General features: G+C 45.9%; 2 protein-coding genes across 6 annotated transcripts in view; one reads left to right on the top strand and one right to left on the bottom strand.

The window, feature by feature from the left end:
- The first annotated feature begins 538 nt into the window (after positions 1 to 538).
- On the top strand, positions 539 to 13,090 carry znf341 (zinc finger protein 341). Of its 5 annotated transcripts, XM_064299426.1 has the most exons (16): positions 618 to 678; positions 992 to 1,116; positions 1,757 to 1,867; positions 2,809 to 2,999; positions 4,608 to 4,760; positions 5,184 to 5,399; positions 5,715 to 5,892; positions 6,362 to 6,455; positions 6,901 to 7,106; positions 7,602 to 7,792; positions 7,989 to 8,197; positions 8,628 to 8,724; positions 8,846 to 8,978; positions 9,969 to 10,080; positions 10,506 to 10,576; positions 11,547 to 13,090. In XM_064299426.1, the coding sequence occupies exons 2-16, from the start codon at positions 1,071 to 1,073 to the stop codon at positions 12,083 to 12,085; spliced, it is 2,547 nt and encodes an 848-aa protein (XP_064155496.1). In that variant the 5' UTR covers positions 618 to 678; positions 992 to 1,070; the 3' UTR covers positions 12,086 to 13,090. The 5 variants fall into 5 exon arrangements, with proteins under 5 accessions (XP_064155500.1, XP_064155499.1, XP_064155496.1 ...); XM_064299430.1 differs by lacking the exon at positions 992 to 1,116 and having other exon boundaries at positions 539 to 678; positions 4,611 to 4,760; XM_064299429.1 differs by lacking the exon at positions 992 to 1,116 and having other exon boundaries at positions 539 to 678.
- A 1,746-nt stretch (positions 13,091 to 14,836) lies between these two features.
- The window catches only part of itchb (itchy E3 ubiquitin protein ligase b), a 36,540-nt gene continuing 29,102 nt past the window's right edge, over positions 14,837 to 22,274 (bottom strand). Inside the window, exons 19-24 of the mRNA XM_064299425.1 lie at positions 21,985 to 22,125; positions 20,768 to 20,888; positions 20,390 to 20,494; positions 19,610 to 19,706; positions 18,964 to 19,036; positions 14,837 to 18,135 (exon numbers count right to left, since the gene is read on the bottom strand). Of these exons, the coding sequence (XP_064155495.1) occupies positions 18,036 to 18,135; positions 18,964 to 19,036; positions 19,610 to 19,706; positions 20,390 to 20,494; positions 20,768 to 20,888; positions 21,985 to 22,125 (637 nt within the window). The 3' untranslated portion in view covers positions 14,837 to 18,035. The remainder of the gene's footprint in view (positions 18,136 to 18,963; positions 19,037 to 19,609; positions 19,707 to 20,389; positions 20,495 to 20,767; positions 20,889 to 21,984; positions 22,126 to 22,274) is intronic.

The raw sequence follows: 22,274 nt of genomic DNA, 5'->3' as shown, positions 1-22,274 counted from the left end.
AGACTTTAAGTAGAATCAGGTGTCTTTGTGCTTGCCAGTAGTGTCTCCATTTTAGTTAAATTCTTAGTTACTTCATTTTGCCTCAGTGGTGAGCAATAACTTGAAAAAACTGAACTGTACTGTTACTGCTAATAGGTATTTATGTTTTTTTTAAAAAAATACAATGCAATACAGACTATTTTGAGGCCCAGGATTGATAGTGTCTCATTAATCTTACAGATACTTACATTGAAAGCATGTAGAATAAATGTTACATAATTTCAAGTTCAAACTCAGCCTAACACACAAGTTACACAATGCAGAGAGATTTTAAATAACAGTCTTTAGATTTTGAGTTTTTTTATTTTTTAGAAAGTTCGAAAATGGCAAGTAGTCTGTAAATAGTAAAACACACCTTTCCAAAAATAAATTAACAAGTACCATGACTAATAAGATAATGCATAACATTTAATAACATTTTAGTGTGCAGACCGCTCGGATGAATACGGTAAAGTGCGAGCACAGAACTACTGTAGATAAGTTCTAATCTTACACAGTGCAGAGGGTACGAACCTTTATCGAGCTGTCTTTGTACGCCCCCTACTGTTCAAAGATACAAATTACTTTTATGAATTTCCCAGCATGCTAAATCTATAGAGAACTACAAGATGGCGCAGGCAATATTTGAAGCGCTTGAAGGTAATTTAAAAACATTTTTTCTCGTATTTTCACTTGTTTTCCGGTGGTGTGGTTGCATTCTTGCTGGCCTCCCGTCCCCTTCTATTTAATGCAAGCGTTTCCAGGGCGACTGAAAGCGCACAGATTTGGCATGTTTATGTAAAAAGTGGATAAAGTACAGTTTTGCACTGTCAGTGCAATGACAAGGAGAAGAAGGGCGTTTTCTTCAGAAAAACTCGACAGTGTATCAGCTGCGATTGAGTTCTAGAGAGTGTTGGTGCTTTGGTTCCATTTTAATGGTTTATTAAGGGCTGCTGGTGCCTTGCCTCTTCAGAAAGAGAAGAGGGGGTAGGTTCTACTGGAACAACAGCCGCTGGAACTGCACCGGGAAAAATGGCAGGAAGGAGACAGGCATGTTGTTGGAAAAGCTGCAGCCGATCGGGTGCACCATCCCCAAGGGTTTGCGAACTGCTCGCTGCACAAATCATTCCGATTGCTTCCTGTATTTCTCCCCTGGTTTCTAAAAGACAAATTGAAAATAATTTCGCCACTGTTTCTCTGTAACTATTAGCGAATATATCGATCATATGTATTTCTTCGCCTTGCACAGAAGTTGCTAGCATGCGAGCTGCATCTCTTCGCTTATAAGTACTGGACAGCCTGCTTAGCAACTAAACTGTGCATCTATGGACCGATCAGCCTACATTCTTATTCGTGTGTATGCGGTGTTGATTCACTAACTTTGTAAGCTACCTAGCTGCCTGGCATCGGAAGCATTGTTTTCAGTTTTGTGGTATTAAGTAACATGCATATTTCAAATAAGGCTGTATATGTTTTAACAGAAGTTTGTAGCCACGGAGACTCCAAGTGTTTTATAACCATTTTTGTTTGACATGTAACCGTAAGGATGGTTGCTATTTCAGAAACACTAAAATTATTGGTAGTAAATTTTGCGAGCTAGCTAGGCAACAACCCATTACACCATGCAATTGAATCATAGATATCCTGCAAGCTACCTTTACATTGCATGAAAGAGGTGGACCAGCATTTTCCATGTAGTATAAACTATCACCCCGTTATTTATCGTGGTTCCTTCCAGGGATGGACAATCAGACAGTTCTGGCTGTACAGTCACTGCTGGACGGACAGGGAGGAGTCCCGGATCCCAGCAACCAGAATGGGGCAGGAAACGCCACTATACAACCTATGGGTGGGTCTGCTCACATGACATAATAATAATAATAATAATAATAATAATAATAAAATTGTAATAGTAGCAAGAACAATATCATACTATTATCGTTATTATTATTATTAGTAGTAGTAGTAGTAGTAGTGGTAGTAGCAGTCGTTGGGGACAGGGAGACCTGTCATCCCCAATATTTTCATATGAATTAATCGCTAGACTAGCTTGTATACTTGTGAGACTTGACATTTGACTATGTGAGACTTAAGTGGTCCAGCAATGTGTCTCCCCCAAAGTAAAAATTGAAACCTATATCTTTGGTGACCGTAAAAGTTAATTAGGAACTATGCAGGTCAAAAGCTGGGGGGGATATATATTACGTATAACTCTGAGGAGTGGAAGAGAGAGACTAGATTCAGTTTTTCTTTAAAAAAGATCATATGGTGGTGACGATCTTGAGAGATGTGATAGGTTGTTGGTAAACTGAATAGTTAATGGTGGTAAACAGGAAGAAGAGAGTTTTTCACTATTCGAAGGGGCTGCTGGGAGTTTACGCGGTAAAAGCGTCACTCGCGGTGCATGACTGAGCGCCACAGACTCATCCAGCCCATGCCTGTGCTGACTGTGGTCAGCAGCTCCGCAGGGACGATGCACAACAGGCTTTGCGTCGCCCAAGACATATTGGAGGGATTCAGTGAGCAGGGATAGCTGTGGTTGCTGGGGTGACCTTGGCTATACCATCTGAGTGCCCATGGCCCACTCTTTGCACGCGAGTATGATTGGGTCTCCTCCGCCCCTGCTCTGCATGTGCGCGGCTTGTGCCTGCCACATGAAAAAGCAGCGGCGTCGACATCACCGCAAGCTGTCGTCACTCTCCCGAGTCGGCAGCAGGGGGCATGCATGAGCACGTTCGTACGCAGTTTGTGAATTGGGACATTGACAGCCGCCTTGACGGACTCCCGCAGATGACGAGGACGTGTTCCTGTGCGGAAAGTGCAAGAAGCAGTTTAACTCCCTGCCCGCCTTCATGACCCACAAGAGGGAGCAGTGCCAGTCTAACGGGCCCTCCCTCGCCACCGTTTCCCTGGCCTCCAGCAACGCCTACACCCCCGTGCCCTCCATAAGCTCCGTGCCACAGACCCCCGCCAACCGACAGGTAAGCCTGGGCGGCCAGCGCCACCGTGTGGTGACCTGCTGTCCCTGCCCCCTCAGAGGGCACGATCTGAGCGACAAAGCCTATCGGGGTCGGTTGTCGGTTACTTTTCAAGTCTTTAAAATAATTCAAATTCAATTTCATATATTGAAAAATCCTCATACAACGATATGGGAATTTTTTATTTCGTGAATTGACTTCCAATTTATTTCCTGAATCAAAATGGAATTTACGCCAACCCTAATGCCATTTATCCAACACAGTTAACATTGTTAATCAAGGAAAAAGACTGAGAACGGATCAAGACTAATAATCAGTTTAAGGGAAGTTTTCTGCCCTGTCAAATAGTCCTCCAGTAGGCTAGATTTTCCAGGCATATATGACTCTTAATAATAAATATGACTTCCAGTGTGAACGTTTATAAATGTGATTAAGGCAAAAAAAAAAACCCTCTTGGCAGGAGGCCCTGTGTGGCCGCCCCTTTCAACCCCTCTTTGCGTTGCGCTTCATGCAAGATGACTCTGCCAGATGCTGAGCAAGCACTTCCTGTATTTCCTTCTGTCCCTCAAGGAAGTGACCTTTAAAAGTAATGCTCGTCAGATGCAGAAAGCCTTTTGGGTCTTACTCTGCATTTTCTGTCTTCAGCCTTCCCACTTTCTTAAAATTTCTTTGACAGCTTGAGCACCACGTCTTGAAAATCTGGTTTGGTGCGCTATAACTCATTAAGAATTGCCTTGTTCAGTAAAATTACAATTTTATGTCTGTCAAACTGTGTTGGCTTAGCCATTTTCAAACTGCTCCTCAAGGCACCCCAGCTATTACATGTATTTGTTAAATTCCACCAGCAGCACACCTGGTTCAGAAAATCACTACCTTACATTGAACCAGCTGTGCTGGTGGTGGAATTGAACATACATGGAATGGCAGGGATGCCTGGTGGATGGGTTTGGGAACCAAACCTGTGTTCTTCTAGCTGTCTCTGAAGATATTAGTAACTGTTTTGGAGAACACAATTAATTCTTGTGAATAATTATTGTATTCATGTTTATTTGTAACTGTATATGTGTCACTATTCTGACATTATATTGTGTTTTTTGAGCAAATGGATGCTTACTGCCCAAATTAAGCATTTTCTCAGGTGGCTAAAGACTTTTGCACAGTACTGTATATGCGCACAATGTATTGGTAACCCAGTGATTTTCAGTCTCAGATATGCATCTGCTGTGAGTAGGTGAGCGTGGGGTCCAGCGAGTGGGTTCTAGTGGCTGTGGGCTCTAGCGAGTGGGTTCTAGTGGCTGTGGGCTCTAGCGAGTGGGTTCTAGGGGCTTTGGACTCTAGCGAGTGGGTTCTAGGGGCTTTGGACTCTAGCGAGTGGGTTCTAGGGGCTATGAGCTTTACTGAGTGGGTTCTAGGGAGTGTGGGTGCTTAGCCTCCATTTAGACTCGTGGTTGCTGGTACCTAGCCTGTTCCGAAAGGCAGGAAGGAGATTTAAAGGACGAAGGAGCTGAAGTTACTGCGGATGTGCTGCTGTTGGGGGGGTTCTGAGTGTGGCATTGTGCATTGTGCTGGTATAGCTGGGGGGGTTCTCATGACTCGTTCCCTTGCCCGTAGCAGGTGTCCACCTACATCACAGTGCCTCAGTCCCCGCTCACCCACACCCTGGTGCAGGGGAACGTTCTGGTGAGCGACGACGTCCTGATGTCCGCCATCTCGGCGTTCACCTCCATGGACCAGCCCATGGCCGCAATGCAGCCCCCCATTCAGGTGAGCGTAACCGAGGGGGGAGCCACAACGTCCTCGTCTACGGTCTGCTCCTTTTCGGTCTATTCTGAACCAGACAGCCCATGTTCTGTCCGTCCTTCTGTACTTCTGTATACAGTGTTATTAAATTGGGGTAAAGATTGACTGCAAAGTATCCACGTACTGGTTCTGTGTAAGCAAATGTAGTTGCTTAGTTCCAGGCTGGAATTACCACAGTCTTTTTTCAGCTGTATTATAATAGCCCTGATTATAGGTGTTGTTGCTATGGTGGCTATGGATATTTAAGTCTCAGCCACACCCCTTTCATGAATATTCATAACAAGTCAGAATCAAGGTGGGCGGCAGTAGAGCCAGACTGCAATGGTGACATTTGGGTGGTATTAATGCATTAACGCCATATTATGGTCCACACATTTTTTTTTTCAGAGCAATCTGAGCATGCACACGGGGTCGTCTTACCTGCAGCACCATCAGCACCCTTCCCACCCGCTTACCCCCAGCCAGACGCAGCCGCTTTCCTCTCAGGTGCAGTCCAGTAACAGCAACTCTGTGGTCCAGGTCTACAGCACACTGCCCCCTATGGCAGGGGGTGGAAGTACAGAGGTTCAGACACTGGGTTTGCAGCCATTCCAGCAGGTACAGGTAGGGTTCCACAAGCAAAGCCGTTTTAAGACCACAATAAATCAGAAATGCTCAGGACTTGCATTGTCGTTGCTTGGGAGACAATTGATATAGATAGATAAATAAATTGACTTTAGACTTTCTGTGTCTCCATCTTAAAATTAAATCTGTGGGGAAATATACAATACAGTGTATATTAGGTCACTGTATTAAAAATTATTACATTTAAGGATCGTTAAAAAGAAAAAAGATCGAAAAATGGCACGTTTAGTAAGGGGCGATCGCGCACATTTTCAGTGAGATGTTGACCCCCTTGTGGTCTACCCTCGGTCTTAGATCCCGAGTCAGTGCGTGGACAGTCCGCCCTTCACCACCCCGCCGGTCTACAGCCCGGGAAAGCAGGGCTCCAAGACCAAGACGTGCGGCATCACGGCCAACCTGGGCGAGCTCGGCGACTTCCACAAAACAGCCCCCCCGAGGCGCGCCAAAAACGACGGCGCAAACGGACAGGAGGGTACGGTCCGAGAGCTCGGACACGCATCTCACGGTCATCTTCTCTTCTTTTTTTTTTCCTACTGAAGTCAGCGTGGCTGGTGGCATTTTTTTCTGGAAAGAATTATTTGTCTTCATTTAAATCATTCATGATCATGTAGACCCTTTGGCATATAGTTTTCCTTTACTCCTTAAAACTCAATGATCTTAATCTGCTTTAAAAAACAAAATGTAGAAACTGTTTGTTAAAAATTAGGTATAGCTCAATTTATGGAGCTTTTAAAAATGCACAGTTTAGTTTTAGTGCATTTTTTTTAGTGCAATTTGCCTCAAAGGTTTTTGTGTGCGGTGAAGAATATTTACAAGTATTTTGTATTTTACAAGTTTCTAGAGAGCTTCTGGTGCTGTTGTGTTTCTAGTGTATTATCCCTTAGGTTTGCATTTAAATCCAATGCGGGTTTGAAATCCCAACTTTTCCTGTTCTTATCTAGTGGGACAAGTAAAAGGGAAAGCCCAAAAGCTGAAGTGCAATTTTTGCGAAAAAACCTTCACCAAGAACTTTGACCTCCAGCAGCACATCCGCAGGTAACAGGCCGACCCAGCCGGGGATTCTCGCAGAAAGATCTTATTTACTGCAGCGATAAAGCTTTTAGCTGAGCTCTCAGTGTTTGTCACAGCTTGAGGTCACTCCACAGGCTTCAGGTTCAGAGCTTCAGTGGAGGAGCTTCGAGTCTGAGCTTCACAGTGAAGTCCTGATGCGTTGCCGTAGTCACATGACCTGAGAGCCCTCGGCATAGTCGCATGACCTGAGAGCTCTCAACGTAGTCACATGACCTGAGAGCCCTTGGTGCAGTGTAGTCACATGACCTGAGTGCCTCAGTGTAGCCACATGACCTGAGAGCCTCGGCATTCTCACATGACCCGAGACCGCCCGTCATAGTCACATGACCTGAGAGCCTTTGGCGCAGTCACATGACCTGAGAGCCCTCAGGCGTAGTCACATGACCTGAGAGCAGTCTTTTTCCCGCAGCCACACGGGGGAGAAGCCGTTCCAGTGCATCGTGTGCGGCCGAGCCTTCGCGCAGAAGTCCAACGTGAAGAAGCACATGCAGACGCACAAGGTGTGGCCCTCGGGCACCGTCAGGACCGTGTCCCGCCTGCCCATCACCGTCAAAGTGGTGCCGCTGTGCGCCGAGGACGACGCCGAGCAGCCCAGCGAGGAGGAGGACGACCCAGGTGACCCATCCCTCCCTCATCCCCCCTCATCCCCCGCTCCCACACTCCGCAGGGTCTCCCAGGCCCTCAAATTTATAAAGAAAAAATTTTTGGAAACAACATAGTTTCAGACCGAGGAAGAGAAGATATTTTGAAATCATGTTCTACTTAAAATTGATACTGTTTGGATTGGAGTTTACAGGGTTGATTCTGAGACTGCAGTCAAGGATGATAGTGGCTGTTTTCATACTGCTTTAGTGATGGTTCTTATCTTGTTTTCATGTTTAAAAAGAATTTTTAAATACATTTTTTACTTAATTCTCATTTGTATTCTTGTTGTATTTAAATTTAATACTGCCACATCCGTTTTTGTATTTCCCTTTTATGTTCTATTGTGTATTTATTTTACTGTAAAGTACTTGGGGCCAAAATTGAACATGTACTCTTTTCATAAAAGTATTGTTCTCATGAATTAACTCTTCTCTTATTGGTCCGTTTTCCTGCTGGTCATTTCAGGGGAGCTGGCGGAGAGGGAGGGGGATCCGCACACCGAGGGGGAGGGGCACGGAGACGCAAAGCAACCTGGGAAAGCGAAGAGCAAGCAGATCATCCTGATTGACAGCTCCTACCAGTGCCAGTTCTGTGCCGGGAAGTTCAGCACCTACTTCCAGCTCAAATCTCACATGACGCAGCACAAGGACGAGCAGGTGCGCATGGGAGGGGGCGGGGCTTACAGTAGGCATGTTCTCACCTGTGTACTGAAGTTCCTGTCTCTTCTCTCTCAGGTGTATAAGTGTGTGCTGAAGTCCCTCTCCTCTCTCAAGTGTATAAGTGTGTGCTGAAGTTCTTCTCTCCTCTCTCAGGTGTATACGTGTGTACTGAAGTTCCTCTCTCCTCTCTCAGGTGTATAAGTGTGTGCTGAAGAGCTGCTCGCTCACCTTCCAGAAGCTGGACCTGTTCCTGGAGCACATCCGCACGCACCAGGAGCAGCTGACCTACCGCTGCCACCTGTGCAGCAAGGTGTTCCCCTCCCTGTTTGAGCTGGGGGTGCACCAGTACTCCCACAGCTTCTGCCCCCAGCAGAGCCCACGCAAGGAGCCCACCTTTCACAGGTCAGTCCCACACTCCCAAATCTGGCCCCCCTAACCCTGTCCCACTCAAGGAGCCTACCTTCCACAGGAGGGTCTGACACCCCGAAAATCTAACTCCATAAAACTAACCTTGGCCCCACACAAGGAGTGCACCTTCCACAGGCCAGTCTGACACCCCAATCTAACCCCTAACCTTTACCCTGTCCCATACAAGGAGCCTACCTTCCACATGTGAGTACCACCCCCCCAAAATTTAATACCAAACCTAACACTAACCCTGTCCCACACAAGGGTCTCACCTTCCACAAGTAATTACGACAACCCAAAATTTAACCCTAACACCCAAACAAAGACCTCACTTGCCACCCTTCCTGTTTATCCCCTCATTTTATGTTGTCTCTCACACAGGTGTGTTACGGTGTTGAACTGATAGACGATGTGTCTCACGCAGGTGTATTAAATGCCAGAGCCGGTACTCCACACAGGAAGCCCTGGAGCAACACCTCCAGACCGCCTCACACAACTTCCCCTGTCCGCACTGCCAGAAGGTAGGCCTCGCCAACCACAGAGCAGGAACGAGCTCAGGCTTGCACACAGATCTGACCGACTGTCTGCCCACTCCCGCCTCCAAACCTAACCCTAACCCTAACCCCGCCCCCCCCCCCCCAGGTCTTCCCCTGCGAACGGTACTTCAGACGGCACCTCCCTACCCACGGCATCGGCGGGAAGTTTAAGTGCCAGATCTGCAAGAAGTTCTTCAAGACGGAGCATTACCTCAAGCTGCACACTCGCATACATTCGGGTGAGAGGGCCACAACTTACTTATAAACACATTCCACCCATTTTTGTTTTAGAATGGGCTCCTTTGATAACCAGTAGAAAACGTTCCTACCTTAGGATTGCATCATAAAACGCTGCGGACTGCCATGTTCAACACACCAGCAGTCACCACAGTGTTAATAATTAAGGGAAAATGTAACAAGTCAGCTTTCTGTGCGCTAACAAAAAAGCTGTTACATTGCTCTCCTGTAATTTCCAGAGCTACACTGTTACTGAGTGTCTTGTCTTGTACCAGAAAGGCTCCAGAGCTACACTGTTACTGAGTGTCTTAACTTGTACCAGAAAGGCTCCAGAGCTACACTGTTACTCAGTCTTAACTTGTACCAGAAAGGCTCCAGAGCTACACTGTTACTCAGTCTTAACTTGTACCAGAAAGGCTCCAGAGCTACACTGTTACTCAGTCTTAACTTGTACCAGAAAGGCTCCAGAGCTACACTGTTACTGAATCTTGACTTGTGCCAGAAAGGCTCCAGAGCTGCACTGTTACTGAGTGTCTTAACTTGTGCCAGAAAGGCTCCAGAGCTGCACTGTTACTCAGTCTTAACTTGTGCCAGAAAGGCTCCAGAGCTACACTGTTACTGAGTGTCTTAACTTGTACCAGAAAGGCTCCAGAGCTACACTGTTACTGAGTGTCTTAACTTGTACCAGAAAGGCTCCAGAGCTACACTGTTACTGAGTGTCTTAACTTGTACCAGAAAGGCTCCAGAGCTACACTGTTACTGAGTGTCTTAACTTGTACCAGAAAGGCTCCGGAGCTGCACTGTTACTGTGTTTAGGTAGCATGATGCAGAAGTGCTTTCTGTGGGAATTTGACCAGAGCACTGGGGCTAACATCCCTTGCTCTTTCGGAAGCTGCCACGGGACCTGCAGCGACGACGGCGAGCCGTGACAGTGGTTTGACGTGTTGACCGAAGCCGGTTCCGTAGCGTTTGACCGCTTTTTTTGACCGCAGGCGAGAAGCCCTACAAATGCTCCGTGTGCGAGGCCACCTTCAACCGCAAGGACAAGGTGAAGAGGCACATGCTGATCCACGAGCCCTTTAAGAAGTACAAGTGCCCCTTCAGGTCAGTGTCCGAAGCCACACCGCGAGCGCCTGCTCTCTGTGGGAATATGACCAGGGTACCGGGGTGAATATCCTGTTTATAGCTCTGCAGTGCTTTATATGCGAGTGTGCCCTTCTGCAATGAGCAACAAATCCATTAAAAGGTGATGAAGGTATTTGGTTAATCTTTAATTCAGTTTAATGAAAATAAATATTAAAACACAAATAACAATGACAATAATAACAACTAATTAATCTTTTTCTTGATTTTTTTATTCATTTATTTTATCTGAAATAAGACGAAGTATTTTGCCATGAAGTCCTGGTGTATTAGAAGCGGTTGGGATGTGCCATCCAGTCTTACAGTGCTGATTTCTGGCTGCTTGACCAGAATCTTGCCCTGGGTATGTGTTTCTCTCACAAAAACGAACTGGCTTCCCTCTGCAGGACACACGTCGGATGCACGAAAGAGTTCAACAGACCAGATAAGCTCAAAGCCCACATATTGTCCCATTCTGGTAAGTAACGAACGTAATCGCCAATTATTAATTACTTGTTTGTTAATCTGATCATCATTCTGTGCTTCCACTTCTTTCATGAAAGTAGAAACTTGGCCGCAAGTTTGCAATGTGCAGTAATGGAAAACAGGGAGGCATCCTCATGAGTTGACCTCTGGAGTCGTTATCACTGATGATTAACTATTTTTGGATGCTCAGCTTCTTGCTCGTAGGTCTTGGAGACAAGCACAGAAAACCTTTCACACGGTACCACATTTAGCCTTTAGGCCAAGTACAAGCGTAGATAGCATAGTTAGAATTTTATGTAAAATCATTGTGCGCCGGTTACATTTTAAGCAATATTTTTGTAATTGTTTGACGGAGAACTATCCAAAGCGCAGTCTCCAAGCTACAGAAACATTTACTAAGCAGGGCTCTAGACCAATCAGAAACGGAGCTGTGCGCAAAGGAATCGCTCGACCAGTAGAATGCAGTCATGTAAATGAATGTACATGCATGACCAGTGGGATTCTGATTGGTCTAGAGCAGCGGTTTTCAAAGTGGGTGCTGTGAGATGCCTCCAGGGGAAACAACCCATCAGTATGTTTCAGCAACATCTCATGGTTTTGTATATTTCACCACAGAAAGTTAATGAAGAAAAATTATGGAAAACATTTAAGATTGCCTGCAGCCCCCCTTCTACTGGACTCGTTTTGATTCTTTTTTTTGCAGAATTTTTAAGCAAAGCAAAGGGTAACGGCAGGGAGCTACACTAGCTGCACTAAATAAATGGCTTATCCAGCACTGCATTGAGGTTTGGGGTTGGATTTGATGGCTTCAGACTCTCCTGTGGAAGGGGGGTTCCTTGTGTGGGACAGGGTTAGGGTGGGGTTATGTATGTAAAGAGCAATAAAGACGAGGCTTATTTCATGCATTAACCTTCATGCAGAAACCCTACTTACCGAACGTGACCTTGCGCTTGTCTTGCCAGGGATCAAGCCGTACAAGTGCCAGTTCTGCCAGAAGGCTTTCAGCCGCCGCGCCCACATGCTGGAGCACCAGCGCTCGCACACCGACAACTACCGCTTCCGCTGCCCCACCTGCAACAAGGGCTTCACCCGCCAGAAGTACTACAGGGACCACAAGTGCCCGCAGGCCAGGGGCGGGGACGCCACCGCGCCCGACAGGAGGCCCGGGCGGAGGAGGGGGCCGGAGCAGGGCCGGCGCGGGCCAGCGGGCGGGGCTCCGCCCGTCCAGGACCAGGAGGGGGAGGAGAGCCGGGCGACCGAGATGGAGGAGGTGCAGGGAGAGGAGGAGGAGGAGGAGGATGAGGAGGAGGAGGAAGAGGAGGAAGAAGAAGAAGAATGTAGGGGGGACCCACAGGTATCGCTGTCGGTCGTCGGGGAGGAGAAGGGGGACGTGCAGGGGGAGGATGAGGAGCGTGATGAGGAAGACCCAGAGGGCTCGGAGGACCCGGGTGAGAGTGGACAGCTGCTGACCGTACCGGTGTACATAGAGACCGTTGACTGAACGCAGAGGCGGATCCGGGTCCTCCTAATGCTTAGCGGTTTGGCCCCGTCTGAGTCTTACCTCGAACGGGTAGGTACACTGGCATCGGACCGCTTCTGCCCCAGTGAATCCTGGACCGGCTGCAACTGCTACACCAAGGCTGGGGAAATCCTGTTCCTGGAGGGCAGTTACCCGCTCCTGGTTTTAGTTTCCACCAGTCACCCTCGTCCAGCTGGCTGATTACCTGTGCACACCAACACTGGTCCACTCGTAGAATATGCCTTCCGCAAAATCTTTTGTATAGGGCTGCAAAACAGGTTTCATCAGTCATTCATAAGGTTATTAATAAATGTGGCTAAAACGTAAGATCGGCAAATCATTTGGTTAATTAACCAATTAGTGAGAAGAAGCTGGTTTGAAAGCAAAATCTGATCCAGCTATGTGATGTCACTTCCTGTACTTGCAGTCATTTGAGGTCTTGTGGGGAAGACCCATTATACGTCATTTAACCTACTGACGTACTCTTCTGTGGGGACCGGATTTGCTGCTCTAAGCATTAGCTGGGCTTGAAGGCGTGTGTTGGCAAGTCACACGGGCAGAACAGTAACACAAGGTGTTAATTCCTCTGCTCCAAGTTAAAACAGACTTAAATTTGGCTTCTTGGACCACAATGGATCTAGTTTCCCGTGAGTTTCTGGTATCAGAAGCATTTTTGGCCAATGGGATCATACGGTACGCAAATGCCCAAATGTTTTATATTAAAACGTTACAACTTGACAACTTCTGTTGACAGCAATGAGATTATTCTGAGAAAATATTTATGAAATTGCCCCACCCCCCTCTGTAGAAATTGCATTTTTTTTCTGTTTACATCAATGGTGCACCACTGATATAAAACCTTTGTCAAGAACATTCCAGATTTAACTGCCATTAAAATGTAATTGTGTCCTGATGATGTTGTATAGTACAATATAACTAAATTAACAGCATGCATTTCAAATGTTTGCAATAAACACATTGACCAAGGTTTGTTTCATCAGTGGTTTTTCATCCTTATTTTCTTAGCTCAGCTGAAAGTAGCAAGTTTCTTCAAATCCCAAGTATTCAGTCAGATGTTTAACCAGAGGTTAACTGGAGATTAACCAGGGTCACAGCAAATTTCCTGGAAGTCTTGATATATTATTTTTTAATTTTCAAGAATTGAGAGCTTCATACACCAGTATGAATGGGAAAAGAAAAGGTGGGTGTGTGTGTGTGAGACAAATTGACTTTTTTTGGGCAACAGCTTACAGTTTCCTATAAAGTCAAATTTTGCAGGTTATATACTCATCTAAGAGGTTATGTGGAAATCAAACATTGAGGGGCAAGCACCCAAGTTAGCAAAGTACAGGCTAATCATTACTCTCAGGTAGGAACAAGGAAATGGTCACCTGCCTCCAACATTTCACATTTCTATCCCCGACTGACACGGAAAGCCCTGTACATTACATTTAGTAGCTGCTCCCATAGATATACACCTGGATATGCAACCAACCAATTCAGGCTATGTACCTTGTAGCTCAAGGGAACAATAGCAGTGGCATACATGGGAATCAAACCTGTGACCTCGAAGTATAGTTCCTTAACCATTGTGCCTTTTTGCCACCCCAGCAATGTTTGTGCTGTAGAGGTCCCATTTAATCATCCGTAAACTCAAAGGAACTTTGGAGTGTGAACTGTACCTTTCGCGTGAAGCCCCTCTTCTTCAATTGCAGCGCTGCGTTGCAGTGGTCACAGCTGTCTTTGTTGACAGCACTGAAGCCACTGGGGACTCCACTGCAGTAACTGTCAGGCAGAGACCAGCTGGATGTTGCAAGTTTGAATCTCAGAGAAAGTTTAATGTAGATCCTGGTTCAGCGCAGCCTGCACTTGTTTTAATTCAAACCCAGTGTGGTGGAGTAGTGTGCCAAAACAACAATAACGGTCACTGGTCCTAATACTTTTGCGTTGAAAGCGGATGGGAAAAGCTCTGTAGTGTGACTCTGGTCCATTTGCTTTTTACCTTAGATAAGATACGGCCCTACATTCAAACTTGACACTGATGCATGTTTGCTTGAAAAATTAGAACTAAAGTTAGCTTTTTAGCAGGTACTAGCACGAGGGTGCAGCCATCTTGGGACAAGCCCGGTTGTGAGGTCACTCGGTTGGTTTGTCTTTACGTCAATACGCCTGACTTTCAATGAGCTCAATGATGAACCATGAGGAGAAAAACTAAATATAGCTGCAAGCAGCAATTAAGGGGCCAAGCATAAATATTCACGACGTACCCATAAAAGTAGTATAGTGACCCAAGTGGCAAATCAGGGCCATACTTGAAGACATATTTTTTCTGCATGTCTGCATGCTTTATATATTGAGTTGCAGCCACATGATTTGCTGTTTGAGAAGCAGCCTATTTACGCTAACAAGGAGGTATACCTAATGCAGTGGCCACTGAGTGTATAACAATACTGTAAGAATCTGGCTTAAGTGAACACTCCACAATCACTCTGGCAACAAGACAAATAATTATGGCTTTGTTTGGAGCAATAATCTACACCTTAAAGCAGACAGCCCATCTTACTTGTGTTTTTTTGTTTGTTTGTTTTTTTACCTCATTCAGACCAGGGAAAGCAGATAAGGTTAAAGAGAGACGGATCACAGAATACAGAATGTCAATATCAAATATATTATTCCTAAACCAGGTTTCAGCATTTTTACAATTGCTTTTACAAATAAAACCCAACACGTACATTTCTTAAATGGTATGTCAACCATTAGCCCCAGTTTTCCTTTTATTTGTTTTTTTTTGTTTTTTTTTTTACAGAAGGATTAAAACGGATGTATTAACATAATTTACAGCGGTTCATTTACAAGAGGTTAGATCAGAGTAGCTTGGTATGTAGGCTGAAAAAATAAATGTGGAAACAGTTAGCACATTTCAGTGCAGCATAAATTAAATGTAGAGGACACTTCCCCTGGTTTCTTATACCGCTGAAACAGACAGAGAAAGCCTGTGAAGTCCGTTAAATGACATGTTTACCATGTACACACAATTCTCAGATCCTGTATACACAGAATGCTCTTTGTATTCATACGAGACGGTAAGAGAACATTGCGTTCTGAACAGTGGTAGGACGACGATGGCGCCACCTACTGCTGATAATGACATGTCACAGCATTGTACATGTGGATGTTTTTTTTTTCTGTTCTATTTTCAGGTTTGTGTGAGAATCACAGGATACGGCTTTTTTTTGTCAAGGTCTGAATCATGATATTGTAGTACCAAAAAAAAAAAAAATATTTGAAAGGAAATATAATATACAGGGCTCCTGTACAAAGACGTCTTTATGTGCACAGACGCAGTCTGATCCATATTCAGTAGTACCGCAAAAGGTTCACAAAACTGCACGCATTGCAGCTAAACAACTGTCGTTGTAACGCAACTACCAGTCTAAACGCGGTAAAAGCTTGCTGCTCTTCGCTCTGTGTCAGATCTTTTATCGACCAAAGGTTCCGTGCAATTAGCCCTTGTAAAACCGAAACCTCTTGTAGCGCGAAGGTACCGCTCCGTATGCAAATGAGTTTCCTTTAGGCGTAGAAAACTCTCGTATGCTCACACGGCTGCACCGTTAGCACCCGTGATTCTGATATCCGTCGCGACAGCTTGCAGAAAGTGAGGAAACAGGCTTACGCAGGTTCAAAGCTAACTGCTCTGAGAAGTTTCATGTGCTGAGTTTGATCAAAGTCCCAGGGAAAATGTGTGGCTATGCCTGCGTTTACTCAAACTGTGCTTTAAAGCTTTTCATATCGCTAAAGAGCCCTTAATAGCACACTACAAATACCGCTAAACCGGCGGTTTCTTCAAAGATTGGCAGTATTTGTAGTTGAAATATTCCTTAATCTTAGTTCTGAGTTTAAATTATTAGACAAAATTTCCCAAACATTCGCCAAAGCACCAATGTGAGAGAGGGGAATTAATATTGGGCTGTGCTGGGCCAGGAGCTAAATTTAGCAGGGGTAATAACAGCGCTGCTTTTAATAAATACAGTACATGTTTATGCCAAAGTGAAATGTCACTGAAAACAGAGGTCAGAATATTCCCCCATGCGCCACCTCCCCCATTACAGCAAGTAACCCTTTTTCCTGCTTTTCAGACAAGCCTTCTGGGTCATGTCTCCAGGCTTGTCAAGATGTCAATCTTCAATGTTTCAAAATAAATACATCTGCGACCAGATCGTTTTTCATGATTTTATCCAGTTTTAAGTATATTGAATAGCCATTCAACATACTTAAATTTACACTTATATGGTCGGCAATACAGGAAGTACAGAGGATTTTCAGTACTACTACAAAAAAGCTCAAAATTTGGGGAAAATAATAAATGAAAAAATGAACATACTATCTTTAAACTCTGAAGGGTCTGTCTAGAGTTCTGTTTGCCTTCGACTGGCCTGTCTCCCCGCTGTGAAAGATCGGAGCCCCGTTTTTAGCTGACGTCACAGGAAGACAGCGGCGTCCGTTTAGTGCAGTGTCCCACCAGAGCCACTATTCCCCCCACCCCCCCAGCCCGCCGGCCCTCCAGTTTTAATACAAAAGTTCACTCTCACATTATCTAGGACAGGCATCAGCTGCCTCAAAAAAAAAAACAGACAAAAAACCCCCCAGAACTTGATTCACTAGGCTACACACTCCCTCTCGCCCCTTCCTCCACAGGAAACAGGCGGAGACGGCTAAAATAATCAGTCAGGAAGGTCCTATAAAACTAGGGTCCTGGCCGCTGGGAGTTTTCCCTCAGACGACAACAGAAATTAAATTAGATCCAGCGGCGTACGCCTCTTTCATGGTTTTTACGCTGCGTTACCTTTGTGGGCTGGCTAATCAACGAGGAACGGGACGCACACCACAACCACGGTGCATACAGACACGAGGCTAGAAGCCTAGGCGCAGACCAGACGTAGACCGGTTCAAAGGCCTTTATCAACAGCTCTATTATCCAGGGTTGTGCCATTAAGATTGGCTGATTACAGAGACGTTGTCCAGCCACGACAGATGCTGACCGTCCGTCAACGTGTGACATCACCTGAGATGAATGGAATTTGAACACCTTTGCTTGATAAAAAATGACATTTGTCAGGAGCAGAATCTGATTGGCCAGCCATTCACCATTCAGTCTCTTGACTGCTAACGATTAGTGGTGTTAAAAAAAACAAGTTGACTTTAATGTGCATCCGCAGGTTAGGTAAGTACATTCACTTAGCCTGGTTCCAGAGTGTTTTTAGGTCTGGGTTCATAGCTGGCTTTCTCTACACTCTTCAGCTAATTCACTTAGCATCATCTCCGTGTAGCATGATTTCCAACCATTCCTAAATGCTGTTTATGAAGTTGCATCGGTTTCCTGAATGTGTCACAGGCACTCCTCAAATTTCCCCATCACCCAAACAGATGAAAGCCTAAACACCCGGCATTATGGGAAGTATACAGACATCCAATGAGGAAACTCATACGGGGATTCCAGAATTCACACAAACTGGGCTGTCCAAAATGTATGAAAAATGCATAAAAGCACTGTTTCTGTGGTCAGTTCTGAGCTTGAGGAAACGGACTGTCTGAGGAAAGGAGAATGTGCTTTTTGAGTTCGAGTCCGAACCAACAAAACTCAACACATTCACAAGCGGAAAGGTTTCTTGTTAAAGTGCTTATTTTTTACCCCCCTAAGTGGGCCCCCCCCCATCACCTTCCCAGGGGGCATAGCTGAGGGGGGTAGGGAGGCAGGGGGGGAGCGGCAGGGTACCGAGGAGACAACCTCCCCTCTCCAGTGACGGACTACACAAGCCCCGTGGAAAATGCGTCCCAAGCAAATACTAAAGGTCAAAGGTCAGACCGCCGCTGGCAAGAAACCTCAAACGCGACGGGGTCTCTCGGGTCTGCTGCTGTTGCCGGGCGCGGTGGATCACTCCTGCCCGAAGCCTTCGGTTTCCTCGACGGCGAACATCAGCTTCTCCTTCAGCTGCTCGTAGCTCTTGTAAGGGGGCAGGTCCAGGCGATTGAAGCTGTGGATCAGGGAGAGGGCCGTTAAGCCTTTCTGGGGTCCGGAAGGTGTGATGTAAAATAAACGCTAATACAAAATGGCACGGGTTACAATGTAAAATAAATGCTAATATGGAATAACACGTTAAAGCTGTCCTTGATGTGCAAAATACAGGTAACTGCCCAAATAAAGGAAACGTCAACCGTAGAATCCCTCTCCAAGTTCTCGTGCAGGCTGTTCTTGTTTAAAACTGTAGCTCACGCCCTAGATCGCCATTTGCACTCAGCTGATTCAGAGTTGCTCGCCTGTTTCACATCTGTGGCATCACAGTCGAGTAGTATGCGCTTTCATCCTCAGTGGCCCCTAGTTGGTTATGTCTTCCCTCAGACTTCCATACCACCATCACCTTAGCCACTGGCCCTCATGAAGCATCAGCAAGTTCAGCAGTCTCAGTCACTGAAGCTCCTGCTGAATGTGCACCAGCCACCCCTCTATCACAGTCACTGAGATCTCTTTTTCTAGTCATGGCAGCAAAATAGTTGCTCAAGAAACATCAGTAGGTTTAGCGGTCCAAATCACTGAAGCTCCTGCCATCTTTCTTCACCAAGGTCTCTTCTTTTAGCAATGGAAGCCAAAATAAAGGGCAACTGGACCTACCGGCATTTTGTTACACAACCACGAGCATGCTGGGACATCAACTGCAATTAATCCCGGAAGCACACCTGCACGACGCATCTGCTTTAAATATACTTTCGAGCTTACTCAGCACTTCCTGAATTTAAGCAGTGACCTGTAGAAACGTGCAGGACCCGGGGCGTGGGGTCTTAGCAGGATTTAAGGATGAGCTCACCATGTGTGACTCCTGGGCAGCCAGTTCTCCTTACCGACCTTCTCGATGCAGAACTTCTGTGGCCCGTTACTCCCTGAAAGCAGAACAGACTCTTCATTCTTACCTTAATACAGCAGAACTGGCAGAGTACAGAGCAGCTATGCCAACATCAATTTCAACACCACGAATGAGTGAGGCATATTAACAGCCTTTCCCAGACTCGCTGGTGAAATATTTATGTGTTCAGGTATTATTACATTACCGGCATTTAGCAGACGCTCTTATCCAGAGAGACTTGCTAAACTTACATTGTGTCCATTTATACAGCAAGACCAGTTCCTTACCCATTATACTACACTTCCACCCGTATTAAAAAAAATATTAACATAATATCAAAATGGCAGAGGATAGGTGTTTACTGTTAGCGAGGGCACGGTCAGGTAACGAAAATAGGGCGAAGCTATGATATGCTACCGGTGACTTGCTGGTTTTAACCAATCGTTGTGTGCACCTATAGAGATAAATCAATGACTGACAGCTCATAATATCACACATTATAGGGTTCCTGAAGCCTCGCTCTCCCACCACAAAGCGCTGTGGATGGGCGTGGCCTTGTGCAAACTGCCTGATACCGCTCCGCCATTGGTCAGGCCCCTCCGTCACTCACCCATCAGGTCCGCGAAGCCCCCAACAGGAAGTCTGCAGGTGCCCGTGACAAACTGCAGCAGTCGCATCCGCTTCTCATTGTCCATCTCCTTAACAAACTGCAAGGGAACGTCAACAAATATTCAACCCTTTAGGGAGCTGCACCAGGTACTGGCACAATTTACATTTTTATTGCAATTCTTGGGTTTATTTCTGAAAGCTCCTCATGAATATTCATCTTCTGTTTGCCATGACAACCTCCGGCAATGTGTAACAGATGAAATGCAGTAACCTTCATCGTTCAATTTTTCTATCGACTATAAATCACAATAATGTATTCCTCATAACGTGCAAACGTCCATAATGGGATGTGGTATTTAATGAGCTCTTCTGAATCTGCAGTGAGTCTGATACCGGCTTATTGATGAATATTCACAAGGCGGAGTTACATAAAGGGTAAGAGTGTTGCCTACAGAAAGAGGTGAGGGAAAGAGGGGGGTGACACCCAAATGAACAGGTGCAGAAACCGGAAAAACACAGATGAAGAAAAGTCACAATCGCTCCTCTAAAAAAAAAAAACGTAAACGTGTAGTGGCTGATTAAGGCTTTGAGCCAATCACGTCTCTTCTGCTGTGCTTCTGCACTCCTGTTAAACTGCGTTAAGCCACCTTTTTCAGACCTAACATCTGTTCTCCTGTAGATTTCCGCTCTGCTGTTTGAGCGCCTTTTCCGCCATTCCTCGTTAGATTTGAACAGAAACCCAAAAACACAACATTGGCGGTGAGTGGCGGTGGGGGCTGACCTGCCAGAACCAGAGGATCTGCTTGCTGCTGCGGGCGTAGTGGCGGTAGATCGTGTTCCTCTGCCAGTCCCCCAGGTCGATCTCCTGCATCCCGCACAGCATCACCTGCAGGGAGGCCGTCGCCATACTTTAACCAACCAATCACACAGCTCATACCGTATATTAACCAATCACAGGGCTCATGCCTTAATTTAACCAATCGCAGGGCTCACACCGCACATTAGCCAATTACAGGGCTCAAGCTTCATATTAAACAATCACAGGGCTCAAGCCATATATTAACCAATCACATGGCTTGCACTGCTCATTAACCAATCAGAGGGCACTGCTGGGATCACACCACACACTGGAGGATCTTCCGTCTGAGACTGCACCCACCTCCAGTTCCTTTGCGTCGAAGTACTGCAGGTACTGCTGGGGCAGGACCTCGTTGAAGCCCTCGAAGAAGGCCTGCGTCTGCTCCCCCACGCCGCGAGACAGCCTCCACTCCGCCACCAGCCTGCAGAGCCAACGGCAGCCACACCCGTTACAACGACAAAGTCCTGCTACAGCCCCAAAGACCAGCTACAACAACAACGACCTGCTACAACCCCGAAAACCAGCTACAACAACAAAGACCTGCTACAACCCCAAAAACCAGCTACAACAACAAAGTCCTGCTACAGCCCCAAAGACCAGCTACAACAACGAAGTTCTGCTACAACCCCAAAAACCAGCTACAACAACAAAGACCTGCTACAACCCCAAAAACCAGCTACAACCACAAAGACCTGCTACAGCCCCAAAAACCAGCTACAACAACGAAGTTCTGCTACAACCCCAAAAACCAGCTACAACAACAAAGACCTGCTACAACCCCAAAAACCAGCTACAACGACAAAGTCCTGCTACAGCCCCAAAAACCAGCTACAACAACGAAGTTCTGCTACAACCCCAAAAACCAGCTACAACAACAAAGACCTGCTACAACCCCAAAACACAGATTCTCAACTTTTATTAAAGGGTATTTTTTACACATTTTGGTTTCACCATTACATTTATTTGGCAGACGCTTTTATCCAAAGTGATGTACAAAAAGTGCATTCATGGTCATAGACAACTACTAAACACAAGTTCAATAAGATACAATACTTATTTTGTACAGCTATTTCTAGCCAAGGACACAGTTTAGTTCATACAGTGAACACTATTCAGACCTAACCTCTGCAAAGCCAACTAGGCAGAGGAATAAGCTACAGTATTAGGACAAATACAAATTAGCAAAAAGTGCATTACCATGCAGAGATTACAGCACTTTTTATACATAGCCCCACTCCCCCTCCCCCTCCACATTCACTTTGGGATGGTTAAAATTGTTGCTCAGGACGGTTCTGGGCCTATGGTGAAAAAAGTTAATCTAGAGCCCTGCCTGTAACAAAGACCTACTACAAAAACCAAGATGCACTACAAAGACCAAGACCCCCAACCACAGGAAGTGTGTTCTAATGCTGTTAGCATTCTACCGCTTGCACGTGTAAGCAAGCCGCCAAACATTTTAGGAGAAAGACCCAGAGACCAAGTTTACGGGAATGGAGCAGACAGAGGGCGGGGCCCACCTGATGTACTCCTCTTTGTTTTCTTCCGTTACGAGAACGTTCCCTCCATCCGGCTTGAGCTCGTGAGTGGTGATCTCCCCCAGGATCTCCTTGTCCACAGAGAAGTACATCTCCAGCCCGCACTCCTCAATGTCGTTCTCCCTGACAAAAGGAAAAGAGTCAATTATTAATAAGTTCCTGCTCCATGGAGGAAAATTAATTGTTGCACAGCTGGTAAATCAGCATTGACATCAATTAACGAAAAAGGAACCATTCCATCGGCATTGGAAAACTGCATGCGCACACACACA

Source organism: Anguilla rostrata, chromosome 11 (assembly GCF_018555375.3).
Source record: "Anguilla rostrata isolate EN2019 chromosome 11, ASM1855537v3, whole genome shotgun sequence".
NCBI classification, from domain to species: Eukaryota; Metazoa; Chordata; class Actinopteri; order Anguilliformes; family Anguillidae; genus Anguilla; species Anguilla rostrata.
The sequence above is the reverse complement of the archived record's forward strand: the minus strand, read 5'-3'. Positions and strand labels throughout refer to the sequence as shown.

Excerpts from the sequence above, each read along its gene's own strand:
- znf341 (XM_064299426.1), top strand. The coding sequence starts at position 1,071 with ATGTTGTTGGAAAAGCTGCAGCCGATCGGGTGCACCATCCCCAAGG. Across the intron at positions 8,198-8,627 it reads AAGGAGCCCACCTTTCACAG|GTGTATTAAATGCCAGAGCC; the intron begins GTCAGTCCCACA and ends TGTCTCACGCAG. Across the intron at positions 8,725-8,845 it reads CCTGTCCGCACTGCCAGAAG|GTCTTCCCCTGCGAACGGTA; the intron begins GTAGGCCTCGCC and ends CCCCCCCCCCAG.